At 41.3% G+C, this 15,598-nt stretch overlaps 1 protein-coding gene across 30 annotated transcripts in view; it reads left to right on the forward strand.

The window, feature by feature from the left end:
* NEB (nebulin) overlaps positions 1–15,598 on the forward strand; it is a 200,297-nt gene that overhangs the window by 179,936 nt on the left and 4,763 nt on the right. For 10 of the 30 annotated variants that reach the window (XM_057505612.1, XM_057505584.1, XM_057505583.1 and 7 more), the window contains 16 exons: positions 1,130–1,234; positions 1,623–1,727; positions 2,304–2,396; positions 3,425–3,517; positions 5,479–5,571; positions 6,046–6,138; positions 7,118–7,210; positions 8,928–9,020; positions 9,978–10,070; positions 10,645–10,737; positions 12,366–12,458; positions 12,757–12,849; positions 13,180–13,272; positions 14,156–14,263; positions 14,367–14,550; positions 14,893–14,985. In XM_057505612.1, coding sequence (XP_057361595.1) covers positions 1,130–1,234; positions 1,623–1,727; positions 2,304–2,396; positions 3,425–3,517; positions 5,479–5,571; positions 6,046–6,138; positions 7,118–7,210; positions 8,928–9,020; positions 9,978–10,070; positions 10,645–10,737; positions 12,366–12,458; positions 12,757–12,849; positions 13,180–13,272; positions 14,156–14,263; positions 14,367–14,550; positions 14,893–14,985 — 1,618 coding nt within the window. The remainder of the gene's footprint in view (positions 1–1,129; positions 1,235–1,622; positions 1,728–2,303; positions 2,397–3,424; positions 3,518–5,478; positions 5,572–6,045; positions 6,139–7,117; positions 7,211–8,927; positions 9,021–9,977; positions 10,071–10,644; positions 10,738–12,365; positions 12,459–12,756; positions 12,850–13,179; positions 13,273–14,155; positions 14,264–14,366; positions 14,551–14,892; positions 14,986–15,598) is intronic. The other 20 variants (XM_057505588.1, XM_057505590.1, XM_057505589.1 and 17 more) reach the window with 20 other exon arrangements.

Raw genomic sequence — 15,598 nt, forward strand, 5'->3', positions numbered from 1 at the left:
CACTCACAGACCCCAGTCATGAAGAACAAAAGTCTTTCCATTAACACCTAAGTGGGTTCTTTTAAATCACAACTATGCCCAATAAGAGAAGGGACACAGTTGACACTTGTAACAAAGTAGATTATGCAAGGATATTTTCAGGTACTGAAGAATTCTTACTTGGTACCACCCATAATTAATGAGTCAATATTTAAACATGTAAAGTCTCTTATAATATGGATGTAGACTTTGTGTGCAAATCTGGAAGAAACAAAGTAGATAGTCCACATCTGGATTATCAATTTCTTTTTCAAGATTGAGGTTATGTCATTAATACCAACCACACAGTCTAACCCTCATCCCTCCTATAATGGAGAATTCTTCATCTTTCTACAAATAAAGGAAAGTAAAATGCCCTTCATACACCAGGGTATACCCTCATTTGTTTTAATCTTCCATGATATCAGGAGTCTGCAATTTATTTGAGTTGCCCCAAATTAGAATTAGACTGGGCAGTCTCTCTCACCTAAGGCTGGGCGAGGGTGGGAAAGCCCAAGTGTTGGCTGGCTCAGAGCAGTCCTCGGTGGTCAGGTGGTCATAGTGGCCCCAGGTCTAGTTAGTAGAGCCGCCAGTCCTGCCCGGCGGGTTTCCACAGCCTCAGAGCCCATGTTCTGGAAGTGCTTCCTGGGACAGCCGGCCCAGTCCTGGAGCCAGGAGCCCCAACCACATCTGCTCAGAGCTCAGCAAAAGTTTCCTTGTCATGAGTTAAGGCCAGCTCTCAGGAGGCCTGTTGGCAGCTCTTAACCCTCCTGCTTTTTCCCACTCGCCTGTTGCATAGTCTGGCCCCTGGCTAAATGGCCGCGGCCCCTTCACAGTAGGCATCCCCATCTCCCTGCCGGGAGCCCTGTTGGCTGTCACCTCCCTCGCGTGGACCAGCCAGCCAGGGCCTCCCTCTGCCAGCTTTGCCATCAGAGTGGGTCCTAGCAAATGCCTGGACTGAGCTCCCCTGGAAAGAAAAGGCATGGCCTCATTGACCGAGAGGGCTCTGCTTTATGACTCCCTCTGAGGAGCAGTAAGGGATATTTTAGGTCCCATCAGCCCATAATTCCTTTGGTTTTCACCCTCCTTATTTCTTGGGATCTGTTCCCAGAAAAAGTACAAGGAAGATGCGGAGAAGTGCATGTCGTATTACGAGACCGTTTTGGACACCCCAGAGATACAGCGAGTCCGGGAGAACCAGAAGAACTTCAGCCTTGTGAGTCTTTATTGAGTCTGAGTCACAGCCCCTGGCACCTGGGATGAGGCAGGGCATGGAGGAGGCCTCTGGGCACCCCACTTGGGCGTCCCACCTGCAGCGCCCCCCCCCAACTCTCCTCTGGGCTCGCCTTCCATTTCAGCCCCGAATCACAGCCGGGAAGACCCCTCCCTCACTTTCTTGGTCGATGCCTGTCACTGAGTATGAGCTGAATGTCACCATTTCTATTCATGGAGACATCTGTCTTTTTCAAAGTTAGTTCTAGGCAAGGGATACATTAAAAAAAAAAAAAGAATGGGATTTCAACTTTCTTTACACAATATAGAATACTTAAAAACATATAAAATGATGTAGAAGATTTAACAAGATGTTTTCTTTTCCTTCATAGCTCCAGTACCAGTGTGACCTTAAAAACAGTAAGGGAAAAATCACAGTTGTTCAAGACACACCAGAAATACTGCGGGTTAAAGAAAATCAAAAGAATTTCAGCTCGGTATATTTATTTTTTATTTTCCATTTAATTCTTGCCTAATAAACCCATTATCCTCTTTAAAAATATACTAGCCTCACGTTGATTCAGACAATTAACATTTAACCTCCCCAGTGGCTGTTTCGTAAAATTCCCCATACTTTGCTCTAAAAACGTAACTCCAGAGACCATTTGAAATAACAACTTAAATGTGCTAACAAAGTTAACTGTTCTAATTTTTTTAATCCTAGAGCAGTAACATGTATTGTCTTGCTCCAGGACAATGATTTCTTTTTGACATTGTGATTTCTTTTAGTACCCCTGCCCAAAATAACTGACTTCTCATTTCTTTAATGGATTTTATGTTGCACAAGGGAGGGCATTTTCTGGTTTTTCTCATCCTGTATTAATACAGTAAAATAGTCTTACAAGGAATCTCAATTATCAGGAAAGTGATGCATGTTAACACATATGGTTTGAGTTACTGACGCTGACGTGGAAGACAACAAATACCAGTGTCTGTGTTTTCATTGTCTTTCTCCTGGAATTGCTGGGGTTTCCTTTCTTCTGTGTAACACTGTCCCAATCCTAAATGCCCAGGTTTTATATAAAGAGGACCTCTCACCAGGAACAGCAATTGGAAAGACACCAGAGATGCTGAGAGTGAAGCAAACACAGGACCACATTAGCTCGGTAAAGACACCCACCCCTTCCTGTCAGTATTTGCTGCCTCCCTCGGGTATTTACATTGATGTCTGAGCTACACTAGAAACCCTTGTCACCAGAAGCAGCTGAAGCTGCTGAAATAGGGGCTGTGGTGAGGGGGCCCCCCGGAGTGCCGTGCAGCACAGCAGTTCTCCTGACGGGAGGTCAGGTCGGGAGAGGCCTGTGTCAGAGCAACCCAGAGCCGGACAGAGGTTACTGCGGGAAATCCAGGTTTCATCCAGGACTACTGCAGCAGGGGGAACAGAGCTCATACGGCTCAATTCCAAACACAGGAGGGAAAGGTGGGAATTTATGGCCAGAGGCTGGGGGGTTAGGGAGACAGGGAGAGCATGGGTGGATGGAAAATTGCTCAGAGGAAACTTTAGGGGTTAAGAGGGGACTGTGGCTAAACCTACACAACAGGAGCCTTGCTGGAGGCACAGTAGGGTGATCAGACTTCACCCAGGAGATGGTGGGGAGAGGGGACTTTGGTCAGATATCAAGGGTGATGACATACTGAGCATGGGGGTTCTGGCTAAGCTGACTTAACAGGAGTCATGCTAAAACTGGGCAATACAAAGACAGGCTCTGAAACCCAAAAGTCGAAGTTTAGCTGGGAAGAAGATTCAGAGGATCCTGATTAAAATTTAGTCAAGGAGAGACCCTTTGTCACTTGTAAGAGAGTAGAATATGTTCGAGTTGAAGAATCAACTTCCCTGGATATATACATATGTGGTTAATATCTGTCCCAGTCAAATGAGCTGCTGGGTATAAAAACATGGGGGCACACGGGAAAGATAAGGGGCTTCTGGCTAAGCATGGACCCTGACCTACCCCAGCCCTAACTTGGCAGGAGAGAGGCCACATGTCTTTGTCCTGGCATTGTCCTCCAACCCAGTATCAGAATGGGGCCCCATCACACCAAGTATAGAGCTTGTGTTATTTTTAATTGTGACTTTAAATGTTGTGGGGCTACTAATCACACACACACACTTGTTCTGTTTTCATGTCTGCAGGTGAAGTATAAGGAAACAGTTGGACAAGGAACTCCAGTCCCTGACCTGCCTGAAGTAAAACGCATCAAGGAGATGCAGAAGCACATCAGCTCGGTAGTGGCCGCACAGTGGCATGCGTGTGTGCCGCCAGCCACCTCCCAGCTGCTACACTAGCGCGGTCTCATCCCGTCTTCCCCCTCCCAAGGGGCTTCCCCTGCCGTGGGGAGGTGACTCCTCACTCAGTCCCACATAAGAAACCTCTGTCTTCACATAATCAAGGAGCAGAAGCGACTTGGTTCTTGACTAACCAACATACCTGCAGTTTCTAATGTAGAAAGTGCCAACAGTAGTAATAAAGTTATTGGGATGATCTCAGGTTAGTTAATCAAGAGCTCATACATACAAACATAAAACTAATACAAAATAATTATATATATATATATATATATGCAGAAATGTGTATCTCAGGACATCCTCCACTGCGCAGGCCCCAGGCAGACTTGTGAAGTCTCTGCAGCCTTCTCCCCTCCCTTTTGTGGTCCTTGCCTGTCAACATCCTCGCCGAAGGTGCTTGCACACCTACCCACACGGTGTATTATAGGTTAGGCCTGTTCTCCGACAGGCATTTCAGGCCCCTGTGCACAATGTGTGTGTGTGTCTGTGTGTTGGGAGGGAGGGGGCCCCCACACTTGAAATAATCAGGTTAGATGTACATTTCTCCTGACTTTCTGTCAAGCCAGCCCTCACTCTGCATGTACACACACACACACACACACTTGCCCAGCCATAAGCGGATTCAAAGCAATTTCTGGCTACCAGCAAGACACTGTGAGGTTTGGGAAATAGTTTATGGCCAGTGAAAGGTGAGGACTTTGTTCTTAGAGATTCTGCCGGTCACTGGAAGACTGGACTCTCATTTAATTTCCATTAGTATCTCTTGCAAGTCATTCATACGACTTAGATCTCATTCCTGTTTCACTCCCTGCGTACACTCTGGCTTCCTGGGTACAAACTTCACGTGGAGTTTTGTGTCCACTACCCCATGAAAACTAGCCCACAGCTCCCTGGTCGCTTCCGATTGCCACTTCTTGCCTTTCTCTGCCTTGTTCTGTTGTCCGTGAGAGCTCTGCTGCCTTGCTGGGTAAAGAAACACAACTTTTTACCAAAATGATAGATTTTTAGAGATCCCCAAAAGTGTCCGAGCAAAACAAAGATAGCAGCACTAGTTTGTCAGTGATTTTAGGAATTAATCTGTGACACAAACCCCTAGGTTTTTCGTGTTGCTCCTCACCGCATGTCCTGGTACTCCACAGAACCCACCCATTGAGATAGAGCTCATTCATTCCTTCAGGCTGACAATTTTTAACAGTAAGAGGGAAGGAGGAAAAAAGAGGTGAGAGGTGTGGGAAGTTCCTTACTCTTTTCATGAAAGTTTATAGCCTTTGTTACTGTCCATAAGAAATAGGGAACTCCAGAAGCTGGTTCCAGAAGCACTAGTTGACAATCTAGCAGCCAGCTGCACACATTTCAGGGAAAGATGCTCTTCCTAAAAAAAGTAAACTGTTTAAGTCTCCTCATATTAAGGGTACCTAGAGACTAGGGGCCAGGAAGGAATTTTCAGTAGAAAATAGAAAAAAAAAAACCAGAAAAATTCTCCAAACCCTGAACGAATAAAGTAACACATAGTTAGGAAAACAAACCATGCAGTTTATTAGGTACAGATCTACAGTAGACCCTACTATATTCAAGGGACTAATAAAGGAAGTTACAAAATGATTAGAGTTTCCTCATTGTTGAATTTATTCCCGCTATTTAATGAATTTTAGGAATGCACAAAGTGTTGACTGTAGAGATGCATAATTTATCACTGAGTTTTCAGGTAGTAAAATTACTGCTTTTGAGGAGGGAGCATGAATATTTGTGGAATTTTTTTTCCCCTTATTCCTTGAGTGTCATATTTGAAAGCTAGATTGTTTTTATGAGTTTCCGCCAAATAACCCACATGGGTAGCTGCAGTCTGAAGGACTCGTGATCATTTTACCTTTTAGGGTATTCTAACTCACTGTCTTTCACAGGTTATGTACAAAGAAAATCCAGGAACAGGCATTCCAACCCCTGTCACTCCAGAGATTGAGAGAGTGAAACGCAACCAAGAGAACTTCAGCTCGGTACTTATAAATATATCAAATAAGAATTCTATTTCCCATTTGAAAAATGACCAGAATAACCCATCACCCTTTTTAAAAAAGTAACACCTTAACAATTCCGTGTATGTGTGCGATTACCTGACTAAAGTCTCCTGGACTTACACAAAGTGACTCCCTCTTCTGATGGTACTTCAATGTTGGCGGTGACTGACAAGTATGAGTACTTAGATCTAAAGTACTGTGAGTAGAATTAACACAGGAGTCAGTCCTCATGATAATACTCATTTCCTGTAACTGAATGCTTTCCACTGTACTTTTGCATTCCTAGAACTGGCCTCGTAGAGTTCACATTAAAGTGGTTGAAGAAAAAAATAATAGCATTCTCCTTACTAAATGCTACTCACTAAAAAACTCCCTCCTGCCCCCAGTTTGCTCCCTTCCTTATTGTTTGTGCTGGTTTTGAATGTCTTCTGGGTACTTTTTTGTATCTCACAGGTTTTGTACAAAGAAAATTTGGGGAAAGGAACCCCAACCCCTGTCACTCCAGAGATGGAGAGAGTCAAACGCAATCAAGAGAACTTTAGCTCGGTATTTCTTAGGGGCCAAAAAATAAAATCCCTTAATTTTTATTTAAAATAATACTTTTAACACATTACAAACATGAGTTTTTTTCCTGTAAAACTACTAAATTCATATAATGAAAATAATGATACCAAATATATTACCTCAGTTTTCAACCCAAATCTAATTTAGTGTTTATTTTAGTTCTGGTGTGAAATTCTAACTGTGTTTTCCCTAAAACATAGCTATTGATCACTTCCCTTAAAAACCTCGACTCCTCCTTAAATAACAACAGGTGTTTCTAACTGGAGTGGCACAAGTTAGAAGTAAAATCTAACATCCTTCTGAAAGGTCAATGTTAATTAGAATTCTGTTTGTATTTATTCTGCTCTGTTTGATGTATTTTTGTGTTTGCAGATTTTTGTAAAAAATGTGATTCCTAAACCTTTTTCAAAAGACAGCATAGCAAATCACAGTAACTCAGAAATACAAATTTCTGCAGCTCAGCTATTTTTTGCATACCACACAAGATATAAATGAACTTTCCTTTGGAATGGTTTCAGGATCATTGAAAGCTAATATTTATTTAGCTTTTAAGGTTTTCTGATGTTTACTTTATTCCCCCAGACCCCTCTCTCTCTTTCTTTCTTGTTTTGATTTGCTAATTTAGAGTTACCAACTCATTGTGGATATTAATTTCAGTTAACTTGAACACTATTTTGTAAGGCCTAATCCTCTGTCTTTGAGAGAGGCCTATATAAGTGAGTGACCCCTGCCTGTAGCCTGGCAGTTGTGTCTGTATTAATGCCCCTTAAACACAGACATCATACCATGTGTGACTAAATGTCTAAAGGTTGTTTAGAGTTGTTTTATTTCTTAAAGGTATATAGGCCTATTTTGCATCATTATGAAAACAAACAAAAATACTTTTAGAGATTATTTTAAAGATTATGACTACAAGAAAGATGGGTCCAGGCTGATTTGATTGTTGGCTTTGTGCACACAGATTTTGTACAAAGAGAACTTGAGCAAGGGGACGCCCCTCCCTGTCACTCCTGAGATGGAGCGAGTCAAACGCAATCAAGAAAACTTTAGCTCGGTATTTTGGAGAAAGCTCCTTTAACTCCATATTAAAAAAAAAATAATGATTACTTTCTATAAAACAAAACTTCTCACTATTAGTCCCTTTAAAATAATCAATTTAACAATTAAAAAAAAAATCTCATCAACTTGAATCCTTGTTTTCCAGACTCACTATTTGATTCTAACATTTTATTCTTTCTATAATAGTCCCTTAAAACTTGTAATTTGTTCCTTTCCTTCTCTTTACACTTTTATGTTACTTCTGGGACTTTTGAAGTTAATTGATATCCAAATGACCCAAACACTATGGCTCTTATTTACGTGGAACTCTTTTTACTCGATGTTTCTGGTTCAGTGTTACAAGCAAAGACACAGGACTCCATGGAGAAATAGAGGTTTTTTTGCATGGGAACAGGGGTTACCTTAACAAAGATCCTACTGGATAAATAGCAGTATTGAGAAAGAAAATCATTCAGTAATGAAACCCAAAGCTTAGCTTACCTTGATACTTGTCCTAAACAAGCCAGTCCACATAGAAATCCAGACTTCTGATTGTTTTTTTAAAATACGTAGGGCAGAACATGAGTTTATATTTAATATTATTTTCTCTCTTATTAATATTGTTGTTGCTGAAAAACTCTTTAATACTTGACAGTCTACAAAACTTCTATATAAGGATCTTAGATTCACTTATGCCTGAGATGGAGAATCAAAGGTCATTGGGAAAATTTACCTCGATTTTTTTGTGTGGGAGGTGGAGGGGGTGGGGGTTGGAGGAAGGTTTGATCCAAAATGTTTTTAATTTAGTTAAAATAGTTTCTGGAAGTTTGATTCTTTCATACAATTAGATCAGTAACTCTCTTTGGTCCCACTGTCTTTTTATCTTGTTTTCCTCTGTTTTTAATTACTATTCACTAACAACCTTTAAATTTTGTTCAGTTTTCAATGTAAATTAATATTACATTTGAACTCTTTTAGAATGTTTCATTCCCTGTTTTTCCTGTGAGTTTATTTTTATTGTTCCTTCTTTTGGAAAGGTTTGCATTAATTTTCAAATTTATTTTTTAATTTATTTTCTTCTGTAATAGGGTAAGTATATTATTGTTTATATCTATTTAAGATCTTAATGATCTTGATGATCCTGGACAATTTCTGGGTTTTTTTTTCAAGTAACCATTTGTGTTAATTTTTATACAGGTTGCATATAGGCAAAATTGTCCAGCGGTGCATAGAGCTCTTAAGATACTAAGGGGAATGCATAGGACTATGTATTAAAACATTGACTTTTAGATCTAACTACCTCTACACCATGAATTTACTCAACAAAGACCAATTTTGCCTTGTTGCATAGATTTGGTCTGGTGTTTTAAATATCTGTTCTTCTGTAAAAGAGATGTTCTGTGTAGTGAAAATAAATTATTTGCTAATTTAATTTAAAAATAATCTTTCATATATTAAGCATTTTAGTGCTCTTATGAATTTTTTTGCATTTTTTCATTAATTCCTGACCCAGGAGACAAACATTTAATGTGAATTAGAGTAAAAGCTGACCCTTTAGCTAAGGAAATCCTGGGTATATTCTCCTCTAGATCTGGGCTTGCAGAGACAGGTTGGCTTGATGAATTGTCTTTCCTGTTTGATGTCTGTGGTCTCATCACAGCTTCCCCATGAGATGAACAAAGACCAGTTTTGACCGTGCTTGTTTTTTCTGGATGCTTTTTTGTGTCGTACAGGTGTTGTACAAAGAGAACCTCGGGAAGGGCATCCCAATTCCCATCACTCCAGAGATGGAGAGAGTCAAACACAATCAAGAAAACTTTAGTTCGGTATTTAAAAGAAAAAAAAAATCCCCTTAACTATTTTAAACCATCTTAAAATGATTAATGGCTATACTTTTAAATCTAATCAACTTATCCCAGTAAACACTTTGACATGTCTTGTTCGCAACTTAATGCTGCCATTTCCATCAATCCATTTCCCCACTTTGGCTAAACATTAATATCATCATTTGACTTTCCTATTTTAAAAGAACAGCACTCAGTATTATAGTTCAGCCTTTAAAAATGTAACATTCTCAGTTTCCAAGCTCCCACATTTATCCTGCTTTGGCATATTTGGTCTGAACGTAAAGCTTACAAAAATTTTTTCTGTGAAGATCAGACTGTTGACCTCATTTCCCACCTAACCCTCTCTGTCTCGACTGATATTTGTACAGATATTTTGGAGTTTCCTTTTTTAGCATCTTGTCATTGCTCTCCATTTGCCATTTCCTTTAAAATAATTAATTTTTCCCAATATGTTCACCCAACTAAAAATTAAACACTTGGACTTCTTTTGAAAGTCAACAAAAGAAGATTTGTGCATATGTATCTTCACATATGCAATGTTTATCAAACCCAGCTGTCCTGATGTGGTTCATTAATAACATTTCCAAATCAAAAATAACTTCCCTGGTTCTCCTGTCTCTTGCCCTTTTAATTCTGTCCCTTCCTCATAACAAGCTGGGGTGCGGGCTAATGGTCCCTGTGTTGGTGCTTCCCTTTGCTCAGCACTGCAGAGATTAGTTCAAACAACAAAAATAACAAAACTTTCCTTCTCTGTCTCTTAGCTTTTGCTGCTCTTTCCTACCTCCTTACATTTAAGACTGTCTTTAGGCTCACACAGGTTGGATCTAGAAGCTTCTGGTGTTTCCCTCCCTCTAACTCATTCTATTTCCCAATTGCACCACAACTGGGGGAACTGGTTGATTGCTCTTTTGTTCTGGATGCTTTCTTACCACACAGGTGCTATACAAAGAAAACCTGGGCACAGGAATTCCAGTTGCCAGCACTCCTGAGATGCAGAGAGTCAAATACAATCAAGAAAACCTTAGCTCGGTATTTTGGCAAGAAAGGGAAAAGAAGATGCCATTTAACCTCATAACTGAACTGATACTTGACATTTATTCTTTTTTTAAACCCATTTCCCTTCCTTTGTTTCTAATATACCTCACTTAGTAAAAGGACAAACTTTTGCAGTTCTGTGATACTACTATAGAGTCTGTATTTTTTAAATTCCAGTTAATTCTGATTTCCGTTCCATCTGGTATTTTAAAATAAAAAACTACTTGCCTTTAGTTTGCTTGGATAACAACAAAGCCGAGTTCTAACAATCTCAAATGCCCCTGTGACTTTTTAGGAGGCACTGAGTTCATAGAAATGAAACAATAACCTGGTAACTCCTACAGCTTTTCCCCAGCAGCTGAGGTTCTTGCTGCCCTAAAGAGTCAATTGTCCTCATCCCAAGAATGGCTGCCATTAAAGTAACTGTGGCATCTTGTCTGCATATAACTCCTAGCTTCTTGGACTACTGAGTCACTTGGTAACAAGGAAATTGAACTCACCCTTAAGATCTCACAGCAAATGAAATGTAACTCACAGTTGCTGTTCTGGATGCTTTCTTATCTCACAGGTGCTATACAAAGAAAACCTGGGCAAGGGAACCCCTTTACCTGTCACTCCAGAGATGGAGAGAGTCAAACACAATCAAGAAAATATTAGCTCGGTACTTTGGCAAGAAAAAAAAAAAACTACTTATTTAATGACTTAAAATAATACATATTAATCCTACTTTAAAAAAACAGCTTAAATTTTGTGAATTTCTTTGATCATATTTGTTCTTCCTTCCCTTAGGGATACTCCTAGCCTTAACCCCGTAATAACAAGATTGCTTTAATCCATAACTTAAAGTTCTAATATCAGGAAGTAACAGATTTGCCAATAAAAGCATCCTTTTGCTCATCTCTCCCCAAACTTACTCTCTATCCACTGCCTCTGAGGTCTCTTTGTTTTACGTGAAATTTGGGGGGCAGCATAGTAGGCTCTTTCTGCAACACTGGAGTTGTGGTTTTTGTTGTGTTTTTTCATCTAGACTTTTGGTTCTGATTTGCCTTATCAGATTCAGACAAAGAGACCTTGGGAAAAATAACCCCTGATCATTTCCTTCAAGGATAATGACATAAATTAAGATCTGGTAGTGGTTTTGGCAAGTGATTTTCAGTTTACTTAAAAAAGAAAGGGTTGCTCTGCTTTTTGTTTTACCAGTTTTTGTTCTTTTTGTTCCTTTGTCTTTATCGTGGTCCTTACGGGCTAACTTCAGTAGACCATGCTATGTATGCCTGTGCTCTGGGATGTTATGTATGTTTAGCAGGGGTGCTGGGGTTTGTTGGGACCCGTGTGAGCTTGGGTACTGAGGAAGCGTGTGCCCCGCCCCCCCATCAGCACTGTCTCCTACGGTTCTCCAGTACTTGAGCACAGTGCTTCGGAAACATCAGTGTGCGTCAGAATCACCTGGAGTATTTGTTAGACCAGATTGCTGGGTCCTGCCCCACAATCTCTCATTCTCTAGGTCTGGTGTGGGGCCTGAACATCTGCATTTCTAGCAAGTTCTCAGGCGATGCTGACATTGCAGTCCAGAGGCCCCACTGTGTGAACCAGTACTTGACCAGAATTGTTCCTCTTGAATGCTATTTCCCAAACCTCCTGTGTCCCCAAGAATGACACTGAGGGGAAAATCAAGATTGAGGATCATCATGAAGCATTACTAGGTTTCCTACTGATTTACCATGATAGTGATATAATTGCTGAAAACATTGTTCCTTACTGATGAGTTTGATGTTATACTAAACTCAAGCAGGAGGCAGAGCACAGACAAGAGCAAGGAAAAAAAGAGTAAGGGGATTCTGTTCCTCATTTCGGGGCCCCCAGTTTTCTGGATGTATCTACCTGAGCTTTAGAGCGGCAGAAGGTCCAGTCCCCCGCTGCCATCTGACGAGCAGCGTCCACCTTCTCGTGTTATTCCGAGGCATACCCCTAAGTCCCATTTAGATGACTGGCAGGGGCGTGAAGTTCACAGACTAGCAGTAGAATGCGGGTGGTCTCTCGTCCCTTTGGGGTACACTGCAGTTCTCTCTTGCAGTCTGCAAGGATTTCAGGACAGGATCCCACTCTGAAAGCGTGTATCTTGCTGTAACCGCATTCTAACTTCCTTTGGAAACATATTTCTTTCCATCTAACCTTATTGCCCAAATGGTTTGGCTCCCTGAGCCTCATAACTAATGATCCACCCCATTTAATCTTTTGGTAACTGTAATTCTTTTTTTCTTTTTTTTTGGATCCACTGGACTTGTATAGATTTTGTACAAAGAGAATGTGGGGAAAGCCACCCCAACCCCTGTCACTCCAGAGATGCAGAGAGTCAAACGCAATCAAGAGAACATTAGCTCGGTATTGTCTTGACAAACGGAAGTGCTTTCACTTTGCAAAGTAACCCCTGCAGTTTGGCCTGCTCCTAACTCCACCCCAGGTTAAATGCAAATGAACAAAATCCCAGTTTTTTAAAATCTCTTCCAAATGACATACTATGCTTACCGTTGCATTAACTGTTTTTTAAGCTTTCTCCTTGAGAGCTGTTCCCACTAATAGTAATAGATTAAACATGGAGTTTTCTCCCCCACTTGCATTATGTTTAGTAGCCTGAATATTGCCTCCTAGTGATTTTTGGGTCCAACTTTGTATCTCACAGGTGTTATACAAAGAGAACCTGGGGAAAGCGACTCCCACACCCATCACTCCTGAGATGGAAAGAGTCAAACGCAATCAAGAAAACTTTAGCTCGGTATTTCAGAGAGGAAAAAATAAATTGTTACACTTTTTAACAAGCCTGGCAAACATGGTCATACCACTAATTTATCTCACAGTTTTCCCAAAACTTTTATCTTTGAAAATTTCTCTTAACCCCCTTAAAAACAACAAACCAACCCCACCAGCTCAAACTGATTTAATCCTTTCTTCATCTTTTGCTTTAAACCATAACATTTTAATGGCTTTGGCTTCCTGAGGTTTCTTACAGAGTGTGAGATAATCGAGCTGTAACACCAGCTAGAGGATGGCTTCCAGAACTGGTTTTCTGCGCTCTCATGTCTGGATGCTCTCTTGGCCCCTCTAGGTATTGTACAAAGAGAATATGAGAAAAGCAACTTCGACACCTGTTACTCCAGAGATGGAGAGAGCTAAGCGCAACCAAGAAAACATTAGCTCGGTATTTCCTAGGACTTAAAAAAAGGAGTACTGTGACTACTTGAAAAATAACATCTTAACATCATAAAACCATGCCTTTCTCAGACTGAAAAACACACTAAAAGAGAAAAAATGCAACATCTTGGAAAATAACATTTTAACACCATATAAATGCGCACTTTCTTATTCAACTCAGATTCACACTAAAATTAACACAACTGTGCTTATAAGTTCTAAATGATCATACTAAGACATAACAAGTTAATTGCCAGTGTTTTCCCTCCCCTTTCACTTTCCTGGGAGGTAGTCTTACATAACCAACTGTAACAAATTGATTTCCTAACATGCTCAGCCTTCTGCTGCCTACTTTTAAGGTACTCTACGACACAGGTAATACTCTGAAATGGATGCCTTCTTGGCTTTGATAGTTTGGGTTTTTCGTGTCTGGAGGACTTTGATTTCTCTATCAGAATATTGGTTTATGAAATCTGGACATAAGCCTACAAGAAACAATCACTCGTTTCAAAGGATAGTGCTTTTGAATGTTCGTATCCCATTCGGCGCCAAGCACCATCCAATATGCTGGTGCTGACGGTGCAATTCCCAGCATTTTCAAGAGACCATTTTCTTCCCTTTCCTTTCAAAATTATACTGTGTCTCTTCTCCTTTGAAAATGAAAGTTGCATTTTCAAAGTCAAAACAAATCCGTTCTCTCCTGATGCGAGCCCTGCCTGCCCACACGGGCGCTGGCCTGTTCCGCTGTCACTCAGGGGCTCCTGGGGGCCTCCCCGCTGCCTCCAGCCTCCCTCCCAGCTCCTTTCACCTCCACCTGTCGGGCGGGTTGGAGGCTTCAGAAGTGGGACAGCGCCAGGAGCTGTCCTCACTCACGGTCTCTCCTCCACCAGGTTCTTTACTCCGACAGCTTCCGGAAACAAATACAAGGCAAAGCTGCCTACGTCTTGGACACCCCAGAGATGAGGCGGGTGAGGGAGACCCAGCGCCACATCTCAACGGTGAGTCGGGAGCTCTTTAGGATTGGCCAGCTGGCCTCTTGGAACATGTGAAGAAGGAAACGGTCGCACCATATTTTCTCAAAGGGTTCTCATGACATTTTAGGTGAAATACCACGAAGACTTCGAGAAACACAAGGGTTGCTTCACGCCAGTGGTGACGGACCCTATCACTGAGCGAGTGAAGAAGAACACACAGGATTTCAGTGACATCAACTACCGAGGCATTCAGAGAAAAGTGGTAGAGATGGAACAAAAACGGAATGACCAGGATCAGGAGACTATTACAGGTGACCGAGCCCTAGAGGGGAAAGTTGTGTGTGTGTAGCACTGCGCCGGGGGCAGGGGGTGGGTGCAGAACCAGAGTGGCTTTGTCAACAGCCAGCAAAGGATAAAGGACCTCAGTCCGCGTTTTTACTGGGTGTGAAAGAAAACCCGTATTACTTCACGGTTTGCAAAGCTGACATCTCTTCTACCTTTTGCTTTGTTCTCCTCTGAGGGGAAGGCATGACTGGAACTGAAGCTAAATTTGTGTTATTCAGTCCTCCTGTGGCTGTTTTGGTTCCTGCCTTCGTTTCCAAGTTGCTGGACGAGCCCAAGAATATCTGTTCTATCCTGAATCTCACTTTCAGGTCTACGTGTCTGGCGTACTAATCCTGGCTCAGTGTTTGACTATGATCCAGCAGAAGACAACATTCAGTCCCGAAGCTTACACATGATTAATGGTATGTTGGGGCACAAAGGGCTTACGACATGACCATCGCCGTTCAGTGGGCTGCTGTCAGAGACTTTTAGGTTCTGAAGTTCTTTTCCTCCAGGGTTTTCAGTTTTCTGAGTTGTCCATTCAGCATAATGACTAGTGGGCCAAACTCAGTTTTTAGGCACTTCAAATTAGGGCAAGATTGCTTTGCTGCCATAAGGCTCCTTCAGGCCCCATTACTACTTTTTTTTCTAAAGGAAAAAAAGTAGTACATCTTCCATTAGAGAAATAATGAAAAAAAAAACATAGGCAAAGGGAAGAGAATGGATTTAACCTTTGGCAACTTTCTGGACTCTCATATCAAGGCAGATTATTCATTCAAAAGAGGCTGCATGCCTTTATGCCTTTGTTCATGCTAAAATGTAGAATAATATGTGCATGCCTGTCCTCAAAGGATTTAAACTCCAGTCTACTGATGAAGATAGACAAGCAAATCTGAGGTTACACCCTGACACATGCAATTTTAAACTTCTGAACATGGATTGTGGGAACACAGAGAAAGGGCATCTAAAGTAATGTGGAAGTTAGGGAGGACTTTCTGGAGAAGTCGAAGGTCGAGTTTGAATGTGAATATTGCA

The sequence above is a fragment of the Manis pentadactyla genome, chromosome 8 (genome assembly GCF_030020395.1).
Source record: "Manis pentadactyla isolate mManPen7 chromosome 8, mManPen7.hap1, whole genome shotgun sequence".
Taxonomy (NCBI): domain Eukaryota; kingdom Metazoa; phylum Chordata; class Mammalia; order Pholidota; family Manidae; genus Manis; species Manis pentadactyla.